This window comes from Bombus vosnesenskii, unplaced genomic scaffold, assembly GCF_011952255.1.
Source record: "Bombus vosnesenskii isolate JDL3184/JDL3185 unplaced genomic scaffold, Bvos_JDL3184-5_v1.1 scf7180000013417, whole genome shotgun sequence".
Lineage (NCBI taxonomy): Eukaryota > Metazoa > Arthropoda > Insecta > Hymenoptera > Apidae > Bombus > Bombus vosnesenskii.
Window position 1 is genome coordinate 652,715 of NW_022883036.1, and position 18,143 is coordinate 670,857.

Genomic DNA, 18,143 nt, shown 5'->3' on the forward strand with positions numbered 1-18,143 from the left:
AGTCTATCAGAGAAAAGGAATTTTTCGTGTTATTCGTTTTTCGACTACTTATACTTTACTGAAATAGTTTTCTTTACAACGCCGTAACACATATGTAGATATTTTACGAACAATGGATACAACAACGAATCTTTGACGAAACTATACAATAGAGACGAGAAATGTATCCCACGATAACATGATACGTCCTAACGCGCTAATTTACAATACGTATTTTACAGTCTGTTAGATATGATAGGAAAATTTGATGAAATAATTCTACATCGCGTATGTATATTGTAATATCAATTTCAGTCCCAGTCAGTTCATATTAATTTGTTAAATACTATTTTAAGAAATAATCTATTCTATCGTAGATTTTATCCAAGCGATATTCGAGGAAATTTTATCGTATAATCGTGGCCTTTCGACACCAGCTTTCGAGCAAGCTATTCGCCAACTTCCGACACCTGTTAGCGCCCATCTACGATCATCCGGCTGAAGACATAACATAGGACTGCCGGCGACCTCTTCTTCCTGTGTACAATAAACAGTAATTAGATATTCCCGACTGTGTATGAACACCAAAAGATCACGGCATACGAGAAACAAAGGATAAACGAGTCTTTTGTATATGTGCTGTGGCTCACTTACGTTACAATCGTCAGTAGAATAGGCCGGTTCTGTGCAGACGCTATTCACGGACGCGATACTGATGTTTTCGCATTGTTCCATCGCGCTGTGCTTAAGCTGTACCCTTTGTAGTAAATCTCCTGATCAAAGAAGACGGTTTTTTTAAGAAACACGAAAACGTTAAATGCACACTTTTTGATCTTTCCTTAATATCAAGCTTTCTCAATTTCTGATGTTGTTAATTCATTAAGAAGCAAGTATTGAAATAATGCGACGAGAGAAAACAGATGACAATTGTATCGTTAATTTCTTGATATCAATGTCAGTTACAGTTTAATGTTATTTACAATTATTGACTATTAACGAATGGGAAGGGAATTTATAATAAATCAGAAATTAAGAATAACTAAGAATAGATAAACTTAAACAGATGAATACAATTTTGTAAGCAATCAAAAATATATCTAATATTATCACACTTTTGAAGCGTTAGTCTGACTAATTCAATTTTATGCAAATGGAGCTTCAGCGTGTCTACTGGTTTCGTTATACAATGGTTATACAATAACGAACAGCTGCTTTTCATCATATCGAGACAATAAATCAGTACCACAACAAGGTACTTACATATTTATAAGGTAATAGTATCTACATAACACTTTGAGTTAAAATAGAGAAGATCTTGTCAACGATATTGTGCAACCAGTATCTCACTTTCGCATCCCTCTAATTGTAAGGTCGACGCAACCAATGATGTAAATAAGCGGCACGCATAATTACGCATTTTTACGTAATCCATCGAAGAAATAAATAACGCGACCTTGCCGCACCGATGTACATTGTTCGATTACAAGAATCCCATGCATCACGCTAGTGATTACTCACGATTTCTGGCCCATCCGAGGGTGTTGCAATGAGTAGCATTCATTGGTCGATCCTGACTCGAAGGCAAACATACGGGTCTTACGAAATCCGAAAACATGGTAACAGGTCGATCGAGTTTCAATAGGACAGTCGTACTCCCTTCTACCGGCGATTTAATCATACCCACGATTCTACGTTCTTGTTGCCACGGCGACGTGCTCGAGAGGCGTACAGTACCCATTCTTGCGGACCATTCTGCCTTTGGCTGACTGTAATTGAGTTATTATATAAGAAGAAATTGTTAACGGATTGCTATAGCAGAACTTTGGTTATAATAATGCCACGCGTTATTCGTATAATCAAATAACTCCACCTTCGTATGAATATCCTGGGCGAACATATGAGAAAGAAGTACAATTTTCTAGATTCTAGTGTATCTTAATGTAACGCAGTTAAAAAGAAGGGCAGAAGACCTTTTTATATAAAACGTACACCATATTTTTTAAACTATTTTATAAACCTTTATATCAAACACGAATTAAAAAAGTTTTGAATAAAACTGTGACTTGTTTCTCAGTCTTTCTCGCAAGAAATCATCCCTTGTACTTCCACTGAGCCATTGAAAATCAAATAGCCGATTATAATGTTACAAATACTACAATTTTTTAATGGGGTATGTAGGAATAAGTGGAACGTACCCTTGAAAACAGGACGCCGTTGTAATCAACCAATTTTCCGCCACGAGCGTAGCATCGCATACGTGTACATCTTCCTTGAACAGAGCCACGTGCCAAGGCCAATCTCCTGGCTCGGCCATTTTATTAAGTCCCCGGCTACCGCTCTTTGCATGTAGAGATTGTACACCGCACTCTAAGCGTAAGTTATATTTTATACATTAGCGTGAACTTGAGGAAAATAACAGCTCTTACAACGTACCCAATTCAGAGCATCGGACGTACATGACTTCCTTGCTCGGACAGGGAGCTCTAACAAACGTAATCTCTGTTGCCGACGGATCCTCCATATGTACGTATTGCACATCCTCTTCGTCGTCGATTCGAACTTCCACGGACTTTACCCCTCTGTGAAAAGTAAGAGGCTTCGATTAAATTAAATTAAATTTCTTAACACATTTCGCTCGATATCAGAAAAATGTCACTCACATCTCTCTGGTTCCAGCGTGTCAAATTACAGCTCGCTTGTGTACATTGCAAAAGACAAAGCACGGGGAACTATACTCACGTGTAAGTCAGTAAGCTGCACAGGGAGCTGGCGGCAGTTTGGAGAACGGTTTCCATTTCCGTTCCTGGCAGTGTCGCGTTCAGATTTGCGGTGCAAAGCTTTCCGATAGTACCCTTCTCGTTGAACACCACGTACCCTTCGCTGTTATACTTTGCGGCAAACGGTGTATCCGAAGGTTGTGATTTCACGGATCGAATACTTGGTGCTAGAGATACTGGAGAATATATGGTGTCAAGAACGAGTATGCGATGCATGACGCTGAACGATGTTATAGGTGGAAACGATATACATGGCGAGGTCGTAAAAAACGCGGCTGTCGTCAATGAGCGATAGTAAGATTTTTATCGAATTACAAATGTCGGAGTTATTAATAAATCACGTATGTTTTACTATTTGTTAAATTCTCGCCTTTCGAACGGCACGCAGCTATCAGTCTTGCGATCTTGTACATGATCTTTACACGATACATCAAAAATATTTCTCTTTAACGCTTTAACACTTATTTCTTTAGTTGTTTTAACGAATCATACATAGAAAATAAGTATTTGTATATATGTGTGAGCGCGTGTAAAGTTACCAGAAACTTGTATCTCAAAATTAAGATATATCTAGCTATTGACGTGTTTAACTTTGTCATTTATTAGCATTTGAAGAGAACAAATTATAAAAATGTCCCCTTTAGCGCTTTATTATAGATCGTTGTTAAACCGTGCAAGCGAGTATTTGATTACGCGAACAGCATAAGAAATTCTTACGTTCTGCCAACGTTATCAACCAGTTGGGTCGGTTCTTGAAACTCATAAACCTTAACTTCGCCCCGATTTTACGACCTCTCTACGCCGCTTCCACTGACCATACATACGACAATCTTTTTCATCACTGCCGTTGGCGCAGTCCGCTTTTCCATCGCATCTCTTGCTACGTGGAATGCAAGTTCTACCTACACCGCAATGCATATGACCGTCGCGACAATAAGCGCAATTTTTCTCGTCGGAAAGGTCAGGGCAATCGATCACGCCGTCGCAAATTCTCGGTGACAATGCTTTCGCTTGAAGTGCTTGCACGCATCCTACGATAACGATTATGCGGTAATTACAAAGGTCCGTGACACTTGATAATTTCCGCGTTGCTTGGCAAGCGAAAGGTTACGATCGTTCACCTGGTTTTGCTCTGCAACCACCTTGGTCCGCGTACTCCGGGAAATTCGAACAATCCAGTAGGCGTTTAATTCTGTCCGGAAGTCGGCTGCCGCATCCGCTCCAGAATTCTCTGCAGAAACTTCTACATGGCAGCTGTAGCAGGTCTTCCGGTTGGTTCGATACGCAGGCTGGTTGCAATACTTGGCACACAAAGTCGTACGCTAATCGGTAACATTCCGCATCCACTAGCTCCCTGTGACAGAAAATTTGTATTAACAACGATCGAGTAAAGCGACTGTTGCACACAGCATCGCCAGAATTTCCCCATTACTTCGACTTTCTTTTAGTAAAATAAGAAATAGATTAAGAATGACACATCGAAGTCGACAATCGACTTTTTCCAATTCTAAAATATCCTTTTCCATTTGACGTATTAATGACACCATTCCAGACAATTTAACTTAACTAAGTCTACGTAAAAACAAGAGAACTGACATCTTCGTGTCTTGTCTTCAAGAGATCAACGATGCGTCACCTCTGCCATATTCGCTCTATTTGGGAAACTTTGCTCGGAGATCGCGGCTTGATATTCACCTGAAAGCGATCACGTCCTCCTCCACGTCGGCCAATGAACGGTGTCCCAATATATTCGGATACGAAGTAACGTTGTATGGCAGATGTTTGCAGTAAGATAAATCCAAACTGGTGCATCTTCTAGGAGGCGGTGGTGTGGTGGTCGGTGGTGGCGTCGAAACCGTCGTTTGTTGAGCGACTTGAGCGTTTAGAGCTGTCAAGCTCTCTTGAACTTCGAGGCTCTGCGAGTCGATCGTTAGATTTGTTAAATATTTCGAGGTTGTAGGATCGATCTCCCGTCTAAGAATTTCCACGACATCGGCAGTGCTGATTGTCTGGTATCGTGGATCGAATCGAATCTCGAAATGTACGGCCAAATTCTCACCTTCGGATCTGTACAGTTTATTTGCGACAAATGGTTGCCGGTTAGAAAAATATGGATAGTGTGAAGTCACGAGAAAGTGTGGAGATAGCTGGGTTTTCTCTTGCTCGTGACATCGGTAAAATTTCAAGGAAGACAACTCGGCTTTCGATGTTTCAATATGAAAATAACGATACGGATTCGAGCGAATCAGCGGCTTTCTTCGAATTACAATTTCGTTTTCGAATGAAACATATGCATTTTAATGGATCTATGACATCATTCGAAAACTGGATTTCTCTTCGTAATTGCTCTTTCGAGTACTCAACCGCGCATTTGTTTTAAACATATCAAAGTCTAAACTAATAAACTGGCGTATAAATGATAAAGACTAATCCTCCTTAATCGTCGCAAACCGATGAATTTGTATTCTTGTTCGCAGAGAAATCTTTTAAATTAAACTTTCCTTCGTGAGTTCAGTTTTTAATAGTAATTTTAATAGAAAGTTAAATTACCGTGTCGGTGTTTGAAACATGTAAACCTACGATCATGCTATTTTGCTTCCGCAAGTATACTTACCCATCGAGCGCCAGTATCTCCACAGCGAGGAAAGAGATTCTCAGCCAGCTGCGGCGGAAGATAAGATTAAGTCGATCGCGATACTCCCGTGCTCGTATTCGAAAGGCTTCGGTGGAGGGGTCTGCCAATTCCGAAACGAAGGAATCACCTTCGATCACTCGGAATGTCGCCAAGAAAATCTGATCACCCGGGGGATCCGATGTTAGGAACGTGTCTGAAAGCACACAGGTTAAACGCTATCGCAAACTCGAACAATTACTTCAACTTGTTAACATTGTATTTCCAAATATTCGGACTTCGGGCTTTCGAGTTTCCAAATTTTCGAATTTAAACGATGACGGTAATTTTATAGTTGAAATACATCTTATTAAAAATAAGATACTCTCGAACGGTAGAGCATAATTATATTATGTGTAACTTTACGTGTGAAACGTTGCAGTTTCTCATAAATATCTGTAATTTACATTGTGAAGCACAGGGTAGCGATTAATCGATGTCACGGCGCTGTCCTTAAGAATGAAACGAAAACCTGTTATTTACAGCTGTTATTTACAATGTCGATAATTATCGATCGATTCCATTTACCGTAATTGGCGGTTACCCGAGGGCGCGGGAAAAGGGAAATAAACAGATTTCACTGTGGGATAATCGGCCGATTTCCATCTTGCGACCATCAGATCGCTAAATGATACTTTCTAATACTCCATCTTGAAACAACACGTTCTCTCGAACGTGATAGTAACGAGACGTGTCTGTACAAACGCGGCGTCAGCCGTTCTTTTATATTAAAAACCGCTATCAATTTTTCCTAGTTAATATTCGACCGATACCGTAAACATAAACTAAAGTATCGAGGGCAATCGGGCACCAACAGCAATACGGCTGGAGGCTCACCTTTCACCGTGCCTTTGGTCGATTATTTTTACTCCACAGAGATTATTTTTTCGCTTCGCGATACAGTTTCTTGCGGCAAGCGAGCGATCTTCTGCGGCTTGTGGCTCTACCGCGCAAGCAACGTCAACAGCAATAACATCGTTTTCATTATACACCAGAAACAGATTTCTAGTATAATACAATGACGTACGAAAGTATTGCAACGCTTACAATTGACGATTTTCACGCATGTATTACGTTGTACGAGATTTCAAAAAAATCGATGCTACAACGACGCGAGACTATCGGGATCGAATTGATAAATTTTCCAACTATTCTGGAACTGTATATAGAAGCTATAAGATATTTATAACACATGTGTACGATAAAAGTGTGCTACGTTAAATAAGCGTTCGAATAGTTTCGTGAATCACTGGATGAGTTTGACAGTCTGTACCACGTCGTTTCGCGATTCCTTGAACGCGAAATACTTTCGAAAGGAGAATTCGGTTAGTATGATGAAGCATCGAAATGATTCAAGGACACGGATCCCCCCTTTGAGGTCGAATGTTGGAGGGGTGACAGGCAGGACGGCTCGACAACTCGGTCAGACCGTTAGCTTCGCTACTTTCAAGGCCTCTTTGCTGGACCTCCACGCGATCGTGCATCTTCTTCGACCTTTGCCTCTCTTTGCCCGTATACTACAAGAATTATAGAGCGCAGGCTTTATGCTTCGTCACGACTGTATTCGCTTTCCTTTCTCGTAAATCGGTTCCCGTCCGACAATTCTAGTAACTTCATCGAAGGATACGTAGATCGTTCGAGAATAAAAGAGCCGATCTGTGTACGTAAACGTATTTTCTCGGTAACTCGGTCGGACCGTTATGTTTGCACGCTGAAAGACCTCAATGGGCTCTGGCCGCATCGTCCTCTTCCTCTTTTTGTTCGGTTTTCTTCGCTCACCAAACGATACGCACGTCCAGATCGTAGCAACGATTCCTCAACAAGATACAGTCAGGTACACCTGCTCATAGTCATTAGAACACCTGCTGGGTTCGTACGAAACACGATAGTACAATCAGATTATCAGGGAAGCGTAGCAGATCGATCGGAATTTTGGATTTATACCAGATAATGATAAAATTAACAATCGAAAGTAAAAGCAAAGTTGTAAAAAAGAAAAGTAATAAATCGGTATTTGCACGATTATTCGTGCTGCATACTAACTCTTTACTAAATGCATATATGTTGTAATGAATGTTATATAATTTCTATATACATTTGCAGACAGTCGTGTCGCGTTACAATGCTAACAAAATTTGAAAAACTTTCACATAACACGTACAATGTGAACATAAAAGTTTTCCATGGTAAGTATTCGCACGCAGTTCCCACTAAGCCAATGTATATTATTTCTCTGTACCAAGGCAGCTATTCAAACGCTTAAACATTCTAGAAATTTAGAGACCATCTGTCGCGTAAAATACTATAACTGGAATCTTTAAATCCATCTGTTCTACCGCCAAACCTTCCCTTCGTCGGCATTCACCGTTATCTACGTATGAATATTAACAACGAATCTGCATCAATTAGACGACGACTCCTCTCTGACGCATGCTACGCTTCGTTTGCTTCTTCATCGTACGATCGAAAGCAATTTCAAGGTGAAGTACACGTATCCGTAAAGCGGAACGTACGCAAGTTCTTGCAAACGAGAAAAGACGATCACACTTTACGCTTGACAAAATGTTCGTACAGCGTGAAGAGTTCGTCCGTCTTGCGAAACAAGCGTCGTGCATTTCGAAGTAGTTTCACGTCCACCAAAGCGTCGGTTAACCGTGCAGTAATTTCATTTACGGCATCGGTCGTATCGCGTATAAGTCCGCGGAGAAAGCGCACGAACGAAACCTTCCGCGCACTTCGAATTCCTTGGCTGAGTGATCTTCGTACTCGCTCGTGCTGCACCTTCTGTGCTTGACAAACAGCAACTAGGAATTATCGAGTCTCTAGGCCGGCATATTTACGAAACACAGCATAAATTAGCAGAAGAAACGACATAATCTAGAAAAGCATCAATAATCACAGCGACAGTCAACAAGATTTATGTTACATGTCGGATATATTTTAATCGAAGATATAATATAAGAGATAGAGGAAAAATGCTGGCGGAGAATTATTATACATATTATATATTTCATTTTCTCTTTCAGTCTGATTCATAATTAACGACAGAACAAACTTTCGTTAGTATTGGCTGAGCAAATTTAAATTTAGGCAAATACACCATTTCCAGCAACTTGATACAGACTTTCTATTTTACGTAAATAGTCCGAAACTTGAGTGTTATACTTACAGCCAAGATATATGGAGACTCCAGAGAAGAGGAGGAAAAGCAAGAATGCGGCTAACACGCAGCATCCGCAACGATACTGTCCACCGAGTTTCCTCGTAAATCGAATGTCACTGTCCGACGACAGGATCGAACTCGGCGTTCCTGCACGGCTGAATCTTCTCGTGCTTACCGTGCTTACCGATATCTGAAAAAGAAAGGTCGATTCGTCGCTGCTAGCGTGAAGAAAGATGAAAAAGGTTGTAAGAGAAAGCTCGATCAACCCTGTGTACTCGGCGAATTTTGAACAATCCTTTTCGTCGACTGAGAAAGAAGAGGGAACTTTAGATTTTAAGCTTCCACGATTACTATCGAACGACATATTTATAGTTCTTCCCGTTTAACGATCATCATAGCTACTTGTGACGAGTATTTTGATTTCTAAGGACCGACATGCAACTGACGTCTGTAACTGCCAAACTATTTTATTGCTTGACGAGCATAGTTTCGGATTCGATTCAGAGTTCGTGTATAATGACTTTATAAATTAGATATGCAAGATGTACCGTGATACGATATGATACGAGACCCACTTCGAGAATAGACAGATTAAAGGAATAAAAAAATCGCGGAATTCTTTGATACGACGATTGCTAATTTGCATGGAGACCGAGGATATCTCGAGCACTTTCTACGAAAGCGAGCAATTGCGGATCATTGAAATACAAAAATGGCTATAAATTTGAAACAAGATCATACGGGACACGCGTGCATATGAATCTTTTTCAGTGCTTCTCCCGCATCCTGTCCACGCCAGAAGTGGCTTCCATCATCTTACAATACATCCTGTATTTACGCCGCAAAAAATGTCTACCAAAATAAATTGCATTGCGAATACAAAGAGTTCAAATTTTAAGATGTATGTCGCTGGTACTGCTTTTCTCGCTTAGAGAAACGTTGGGAGTTCATCGTACCCCTCCTTTCTTCTCTCGCTAGATTGCATTAGACACGACAGAGCAGGGATTACTAAGATTTCTTGGCGAGGCACGATTCGCATTAACAATTCTCCTACTTCCGCTTACGGACTACGCGAAAGAATTCCTACCGAAGCGATTTTTATCGTGTTAATTAGAGGTAATGAACGTCGCTTAACCTGTCAGTTGGGATAATCTTCATCTAGATATTTCTACAATTATCGAACTAAAATATAACAACTTAATTTCAAATTGATCGATTTTAATTCTTCCAGATACGACGTAATTAGAGCGAGGATGTGTACGAAGGATCGTGTCTCTGTGAATACGATCAAAGAAATACTTATATGTGGGATCTGAGCAGAAATTCGTTTATCTACTAATGCATCGGACTAATTTTTACACCCAGTAATTTAAGACGCTAGTAAGCGTGTCACGGTGGAAATGGCAGGGTAATCATCGTGCTAATTATCGAAATATTATTAAGCGTTATGTAACCGCGTTTCATGCGCTCGGTCGGATCCCAGTTGCGTGCGATTTTGCGCGTGCATTCAACTATTGTACAAGTACACGATAAACGATATAGTCTTTACACGCTACAGAGTCAGTCACGAAAGTCTACGTATATACCTATCGAACCTTGTATCTGTCTTATCGAAGAAATGAAAAACTCGCAGCCGCAAAATTATTTATACTTTCATACCAACAGGATTATTAATACATTTCTAAAAGCAATGAAACCAATAAAAACATTTAACTGTAAGATTTAAGAATCTTGGGATAAAATTACACTACAAGTTACAAAATCTCTAATTTGTTCAACGTCATTGACATAGCAGAACATTATCGCCGCTTATGTAGGCCACCCAGACGATATTAATAACTATCTTAATTATCGTAATTAATTTTAAGTCTACTACACTTTTACGAATATTTTCACGTATAACAATTTTACGTACATAATTTTCGTAACGCGTTATATTTCATATCTCTCGATTTCCTTTTCTTAATAAAAGATCGTATTACTTTTTAACAATATGTGTCCCGATGTACCCACAGAATTCATACAGCTAACGCTTTTACTATAATATTTTACATTTAAGGGATATATTATATCCTTTATTGATTAGTATTTACTTATTGTTTATAGTAAAAGCGTAGGTTTTCGTGACTGACGTGTATTGTGCACGGTGTACGATCATCGGTCGAACAATCCACATTCAGAGTCGGGAGCAATGAGCTTATCTTCTGTGACGTGCACGCTAACTGTGTAAGCGGCCGTGTAATCGTCCCGCCACCGATGCGCGTGCACATTCGTCACCAACACAGGCGCGGTTCGCGTGCATTCGCGCGAATGCTCGGCGCGCCACAAACGGGCCTACGCCCTCGTTCAAATGTTACGCTTGGCACACGCTCCGTACCAAAGAACCGGCGAATCGTACCTTTTCAGCCGATGCCAAGTTTCGATGCTCCTTTCGACGCGCTCCGACCATCGCACAAATACTAAACTGCTCTCCTTACAACGTCTTACTTGATCACTTTGAAACGGAGCGAAACTAAAGTTTTATCGTGCGTGACGCGCTTGTCTTTTTCTCATTCGATAAAAAAAAAATCTAATTATTGTTCTGTAACAGTCTGTACGACACGTATGTATTTACCTAAATGTTCGAGTACTCGTACAGTTCCGTAAACCGTGGTCCCAAACGTAGAAAAATGACAAGACCAATGCAGTTATCAATAAATGACGTCGCCCATTCACGGTAACCGTGTTTCGCGATTAACGATCGTTTCTAAAAGATTGAAAAGTAAAGAACGTATCTGGAAAGACGAAAAAATGCTAGATAGAACATTTTAACCGAGTACAGTAGAATCGCATTTATTGAAAGGAAACTTTAAACGCACGAGTGTTGTTAGCACCTGTAGTTTAAAGTTTCTGTCTTTAAAGGTCTGTCGCAAATCGACCAAGGCATTTTCACGCTTACAGCGTTAGTTGCACTCATACTCCGACGTAGTGCGAGCGAATTCCAGTGTAGCTTGAAAGCCAAACGTGTTCCCTTCCCTCGCAAATCGAATACCAGACTTTTGAGTTTTCCTTCTCTTTCGTCGCGCCTACGTCCGATTGCGTAAAAACCATCCTCCCGTCTCGATTATTTCTAAGGAAACTGCGACTCACAGGTTGGAACGATCGACAGAAGCGAAGAAGTATTTCTGGCGGCGTTCGAAGCAAACGGGGATTTTGTTCGCGTGTTACGTAAGAAACAGCTATCGAGGGGTGTATTTGGCGAACAATGGCGCGCAGAGATATTACGAAAGTGGAATGAAAGTTTGAGCACGGAACCTTTGTATTCTTCGAACCTAATTCGATAATAGCCTTCGATCAGGCTTTTCGTAGGAAATGCTCATTTAATAAAGCAACGTTTCGCAATAAGGCTTATACCTTTTGTGCTAATCGAGCACGATCAATCATGGAAGATACGCGGCTGTAAAATTATACCGTGGCAAACGAAAATTCTCTAGCGGACGCGTTCGCTGTTGGTTGGTAAAAGTAATTCTTTCCTTGGCGATGCAATGCAGCGAAAAGGTCAAGAGACTCGATCTTTTCTCGCTAAAGGAACGGCAACTTCTGACGAAAGGCAACCCATGATCCGCGACGAAACAACGAGAAAGATTAAAAGAAAGATAAGTGGCATAAACACATTGGAAGTTCGATATAATTGGAGTATTTGGAACAGACACACCGTGTCGATATCAATTTACGAATTGTAATCCTATATCGTATTGTGCCGCAGACGTGTATGCAAATATTTGCCCATAGCACTATCATTGCATTGCAATATCTAGTAGATACAATTATAATTGGAGAATTTATTTCGCGAGATAAGAAGTTACACAGATCTAAGGAGTATCGTTTTATACGAATTTCCTACACTTAGATATCAAATTGTTCGAGTATCTTAGATATGTATCGCTGTCGATGATTTCGCCATCCGGTTAATCGAATGCTTAGCGGCGAGAACGGTCAATTGAAATTTGAGCGCATCAGGTGTGGAAAGTAGAATTCAGTGTCGGTAAACGACGAGGTCCAGAGAGATCGGTCGAAGAGATTAAAATGCGCTCGGACTAGTTGAGAAGGCTTCCGTTAATGGACACGGTCGATGACTTTAAGACCGAGAAAAATCAAGAGCTGACGGGGCACGTTAGAAAAGCGCTTTCCATTGGCGATGTTTTCGTGAAAGTCAGTTCGATCATTCTTGTTCCGCTAGGATAGAGTCGAACGATAATCGTCCAACCGTAAGAATAGATCGTCAGATCGGCTTTTCTTTGTCGATTTTCGCCGTTGGCGTCAGCCAAGACGACGCTTTCAAATTATTGCAAAATCAAAGATAAGCGTGAAACCCGAACCATGTGTATATATTTCTCGTTTCAATTTTTTAACTCGGACATGCAAAAAGGTAAAGAATCTGCGGTAGAGTTCTTCTATCATAACGTTGAAAGTGCAATAAAAATACGAACAATACGCGACAACAAGTTACGGACGGTACTACGCACTCTTCTAAAAATTTTCTTACGATTGAAGCGCGGTCGTACGAATTTCTCTAAATTCGAGATAAAGGTAGACGTCAATCGAACGACTGTCTGTCGCAGAAAGAAAGAAACGGTGTCATCGACCCACGGAAAGAATCTACCAAGTTTCATTGGCTCGCCCGGTTCCTCGTGACTTTCTTGACCGTTATTACCGTTATTCCAAACGTCGGACTACCTTTCCAAAAGAGCAAGAATCTAGGAACGAGTTCTGCTTGCTTGAAATTACAATCGGTCAGCGGTGTGCCGGTACACGGAGCACGTGCGTGCACCTAACCATAACAGACCAATAGTTAAATGCAGAGCAATCGTTATCGCCTTAAAGCGACTCTTATCTACCAACGACAATCGTTTTCTCTCGTTTTCTCCGGACGGGGAGGAAGGTCCGGCGCCTTTCGTAACCTCCGCCTTTTTCCACCTTACGATATCGATAGAACCTATTGGATATGGACCCGCCAAGTCCTATTAACCCTTCTATACTAATCACTTTCATCAGCAGTTTCAAACGCCTATTTTATAACAACGAACCAAGAATAATACGAAAAGGCCTGTATGTGATGATAAGACTCGCTTGAAAAATAAATTTGTCTAAATATATCGTTCAAAGGGGAAAGAACATGGTAAGTTTACCTTCTGTCTGCTATAGAAACACAACTTAAACTAGGAAAACAAGCAACGACGTTAATACAATGGTAACATAGACACCTGTGATTCAGCCAAATTTGAAAAACATAGACTCGGTATAATTTTTCATTCTTTTCCATTTGTCATGGAATCCAATGTCTTAAAATAAGTCTCAGCGATGTCGGAAAAGTTTTAAAAATGAATGCAGCAGATTGTTTAGAAGTTACCGCAGTTACTACGGGACGTATCGTGCCATTAGCCTCGAAAGGGTCAAGTAACGAAAAGTGAGCGTTAAGCGCCTACGTTTTAATGGGGAATTCTCTGAAAACCATCGCGCAGCACGTGACAAATGTCATTCGTACAACTCGAGCGGAATACCAATCGACAGATCGGGTGCTACTAGCGAAGTAACGGTATATCGAGAAGAGAGGAGATGTCGGCTTAACCCAAGGCGACCGAACCCAGCTAACACGTCGTTCTTTGTTTCAGTCAACCTAGTTCTCCATCGAGTGCGTAGGTATTCGGCATCATACGCCGCATCATTCGGGGTCAATGGAGAACAAGGTCGATGAGTCTGCGGAGAAACGACGCATTGCAGGACGCTTTTCCGATATTAACACAAAAATTACCCAGCCAATCAAACCGTCGTTTTTTAGATTGTGGATTTTTATGTATTTATACGAAATTTCAAAGTGCAAATTTATGCGAAATACACGTAGTACGAAAAATACCCAAAGTATAACGTTTCCAATAATATTTGCTGAGTAAAACAGTTTTCGATTAAAGTTCTACTTTCTCTTTTTTAACTATATTCACAAAAATACGAATTTACATAAAAATCCAGTCTAACGACGATAATCATGCCATGCCGTACGTCTTATAAAATCTTTTGCGTAATACATAGTATACCCGGAAAAGATTTCTATAAACGTTAAAAGTTAATTCTAAGCAAGTATGTATATCGTATCTACGATCAAATATTAAATATCAAATATCAGTATTAACATATTGCCACGTATTAAAGATCGATAGTTCTGGCGTTAACAACGCGGTCTTCCCGATAAAAGAATAACAGCGATAAAAGTTCTTTTCGTTCCTTTTTGCACCTCGCCGTTCCGCCTCAAGGGTGATTCGGCCGTTTGCGCAAGTTATCAGTTTGCCGCAGCGTGCGCAAGTAATTCGGTTAATGAGCGCGTGCAACGTAACCGCAAAAATAATTCACGTAGCTTTAGCTTACGATTTCTTCGCGGATCGCGTTTGCAGTCTCCTATTTTAAAGCGTGTTAATGCCATTCCGAAAGTTTCTACCAGGGAGGAAACATCGTTCCGCGTTACACTTTCGTTCGGGACAATAGGCATTTTTGTCGACCGTTCATCGTTTCTCATCGATTTTACGTTTTCTTTTCACGTACGATTTCACACGGGGACCAGCTAGTTAATTAACCGCGAGACCCGAGTAAGATGGTAACGAGGAAAGCGCGTACAGGGGGAAAGTGCGCCACATTCGTCTCACCTTCGAATCCCACGAGCTCTTACGCTTGTGCTCCATCGCGACGGTCATCTTTCAGCCGTAGAAACGATTCCTTTCAGCTTCATCAACGTTTCTTCGGTATATTTGCCGCGTGAAGGCGCGCCAACGTCATCGTAAAACTGAATTTCGTTTCGTTTCGTTAGCCTTTGCCGACTATCCCCCGAATATCGATTTACGCTCTTAGTTTCTATGCACTGTACCAAATACCTCCGATAATCGTCCGTTCTTTGCGAGGCAACAACCTTTATCCGACGAGATTAGTTCCATGTACTTGCGCTTCCACACTTTGTCCTCCTCTTGCTCCGGTTCAATATCCTTCGCTTCTTGATACCTATGCAAAAAAAGTCAGCAATTACAATAGGACGAAACACGCGCGCGTACAAACACAAACATACGCGTGTACGTATACACAAACACGAGTATTTAAGACGCGCCGCCGACTGCTATTAGGAATACCACGAGCGAAGAAATTAGTGCACTTGGCGCAAAATTGCGCGATATCCGAAAATCTTATCCGAAAGAATGCACTTGACACTGTCGCATTGCGCCTTTATTAGTTTCTTTAATTTTTACCACGTACAGTCTACGGTCTACACAGATTTCAGATAATTCACTTTCTTCTATCAATTTTTTAATTGTTACTTTCTTCCATAACGTGCCTGTTAATAACGCGATGCAAAATATCGGCCAGCGCTATCTAACACAGGTGCGCGGGAATAATCATAGACAGCTGTCGTGAGAAATTCAGACTCGATTTCCCAGACGAATAAAGTCGAAAATTAGCGAGGAATTTTTTATTTTTTATTTTTTTTTCTTTTTACGTTCGATTGCATAAACGGATCGATAGTCGAGACTGGCGAGGAACAATTTCTTCGATCGAGTCGGAGCCGACTACGAGCCAAGGAGACTGTGTCGAACGAAACCAGACTGCCAGGGGAACGGAGACCCGCTGGTTAGATCGCTCCTTCGCTCCTGGATGCACTTTCACGTCATTACCGGTTCTCCACGACACGATACGACACGACGCAACGCGACGTTTTTCGAAGCTTCGCTGGAAAACCGAATAATCGAATTGCCTATGATTTTGTGCGAGATCGTAGCCCATAGATCGCGAATTTTTATACATTTATGGGAGATTCAAAGACTCAAAAATGCGTAGAAACACGTGTAGGAAAATATGCACGAAGGCCACGAGTGGAAAATATGATAAATCATATTTCTCATCTTTCATAGGATTTTTTGGAAAACACGATTACGCGTGGGAATGCTTCAAAGGACGCAGCAGGATTGATCAATATTAGTCCGCGTGATTTACGTTAAAAAATATCTTAAATTTCATACATGTTAACTATAAACGCCAGAATAATTAACAAGTGGAGCTTTGGTGGCATTGATAAGAATATAAATTTGCATAAATTTCCGCAGTCGAATTGTACGAGATAGTCGGTTCATCTTGATAAATAAGACGCGGAATATCCAAGAGTCCAGCGAAACGGTGGTCTATGTAAAATTCCACACCACGTTCGAATGTGAAAGGTGGTAAAAAAAAAAAAAAAGAAATCTAACGAATATTTTTAGCTTTAACCTGTTCCCAAGGAATTTGGCTACGCTCGAAACTGCTCGTTCGGATTAACTTTTCAAGGGTAACTACTTAAATCCTGAATTCCGTGGAACAACATTGGCTACTATCTTTCTTATCCTCGAGACAGCAGATTGTCAATGAACTTAATTCTACGTTATAGTATATCGCATTCTTGACGTACGAGTGGACTATCGAATTTCAAGGGTAGATCGCGGATGGAAATTAATGCTGTCTTTGAACAGTATCGATTTCGATTACGACTAAGAGACCGTGCCACCTGCGTTACACGATTAGGATTAATACGAAGGATAAGTAAACATGCCGTTTAAAAAAGACGTTTGAGAAACGTTCCGAGAACGCGAAGAACATGAACATTGTACAGCTATTATTAAATACAAAACATATTAAAAAGGGCTGAAAATAAACATTAAAAAATACAAAATAAATCACTGATACAACAATAATACAAAAAGATAAAAAATACCAAAGGAACACACAAATAACGTGATTTTTCTAGAGATGATTACAAGATACAGAGTGTATTGAAAAGAATTAGAAATAAAAGTACGAAAAGATAAAACATAACGTTAAAAACAAAAATATATATACACGGGGAAGAAGAATAACAAGATACAAAGATACAGATATTTTTAAACGTACCTTTCTTTTTGTAAATCCTCGTGTGCGTAAATCTTTCGCTGGTTGATCGTTCAATTTGTATCACTGTTGCGAACCATTCTTTATATTCGCTTTATATTTTCTCACAATCGGATTTTATTTATTCACGAAAATGATCGTACACGCGAGATATACACCAAGATTCATACAGCATCACCGTTTCGTTTCACTGGAAAAAGGTTGGCTGTTATTCGATGACAGCTGTGTCGGTCGTACCGGAAACATTTCCCTCTTCGACTGCCGGGAACGTTAAGTCGGCCTTTCACACTCTACGAAGCAACCGTGCGCTCGTCAAGGCGATCCTCTTTCTTCGTATCACAGAAAGAAATAACCGTTAACGCGACAGCCGAACCTTCGGGGAGCGTGGTATACACACGAATGTGCACTCGACAGACTACCGCCACGATTAATGACCCCGAGAAACGTACACGCGCCCTTCTCCTTCACAGAAATGCCTCAAGTATATACATATACCGTTTACCTGTTACCCCACTAATTGTTTACAATTAGGTCTATTCTTATAATCTAAACGTATTTAAGTTACGCAAGTAAAATAATGTATAATATAATTATGTATTATGTATAACGTATACTATCAATA

At 40.5% G+C, this 18,143-nt stretch overlaps 1 protein-coding gene across 1 annotated transcript; it reads right to left on the reverse strand.

Annotated features, from left to right (window-relative positions):
* Positions 1-29: 29 nt before the first annotated feature.
* Positions 30-18,080, reverse strand: LOC117237945 (atrial natriuretic peptide-converting enzyme). Its single transcript, XM_033502398.1, has 14 exons — positions 17,525-18,080; positions 15,490-15,613; positions 15,265-15,401; positions 8,597-8,780; positions 5,371-5,584; positions 4,452-4,823; positions 3,878-4,110; positions 3,581-3,787; positions 2,719-2,932; positions 2,413-2,558; positions 2,175-2,346; positions 1,498-1,745; positions 634-752; positions 30-516 (listed from the first exon to the last, which is right to left on the reverse strand). The coding sequence occupies exons 3-14, from the start codon at positions 15,310-15,312 to the stop codon at positions 343-345; spliced, it is 2,331 nt and encodes a 776-aa protein (XP_033358289.1). The 5' UTR covers positions 15,313-15,401; positions 15,490-15,613; positions 17,525-18,080; the 3' UTR covers positions 30-342.
* Between the last annotated feature and the right edge of the window lie 63 nt (positions 18,081-18,143).

Excerpts from the sequence above, each read along its gene's own strand:
- LOC117237945 (XM_033502398.1), bottom strand. The coding sequence starts at position 15,312 with ATGACCGTCGCGATGGAGCACAAGCGTAAGAGCTCGTGGGATTCGAAG. Across the intron at positions 8,781-15,264 it reads AGAGCTCGTGGGATTCGAAG|ATATCGGTAAGCACGGTAAG; the intron begins GTGAGACGAATG and ends TTTCTTTTTCAG. Across the intron at positions 517-633 it reads ATTCTACTGACGATTGTAAC|GAAGAAGAGGTCGCCGGCAG; the intron begins GTAAGTGAGCCA and ends TATTGTACACAG.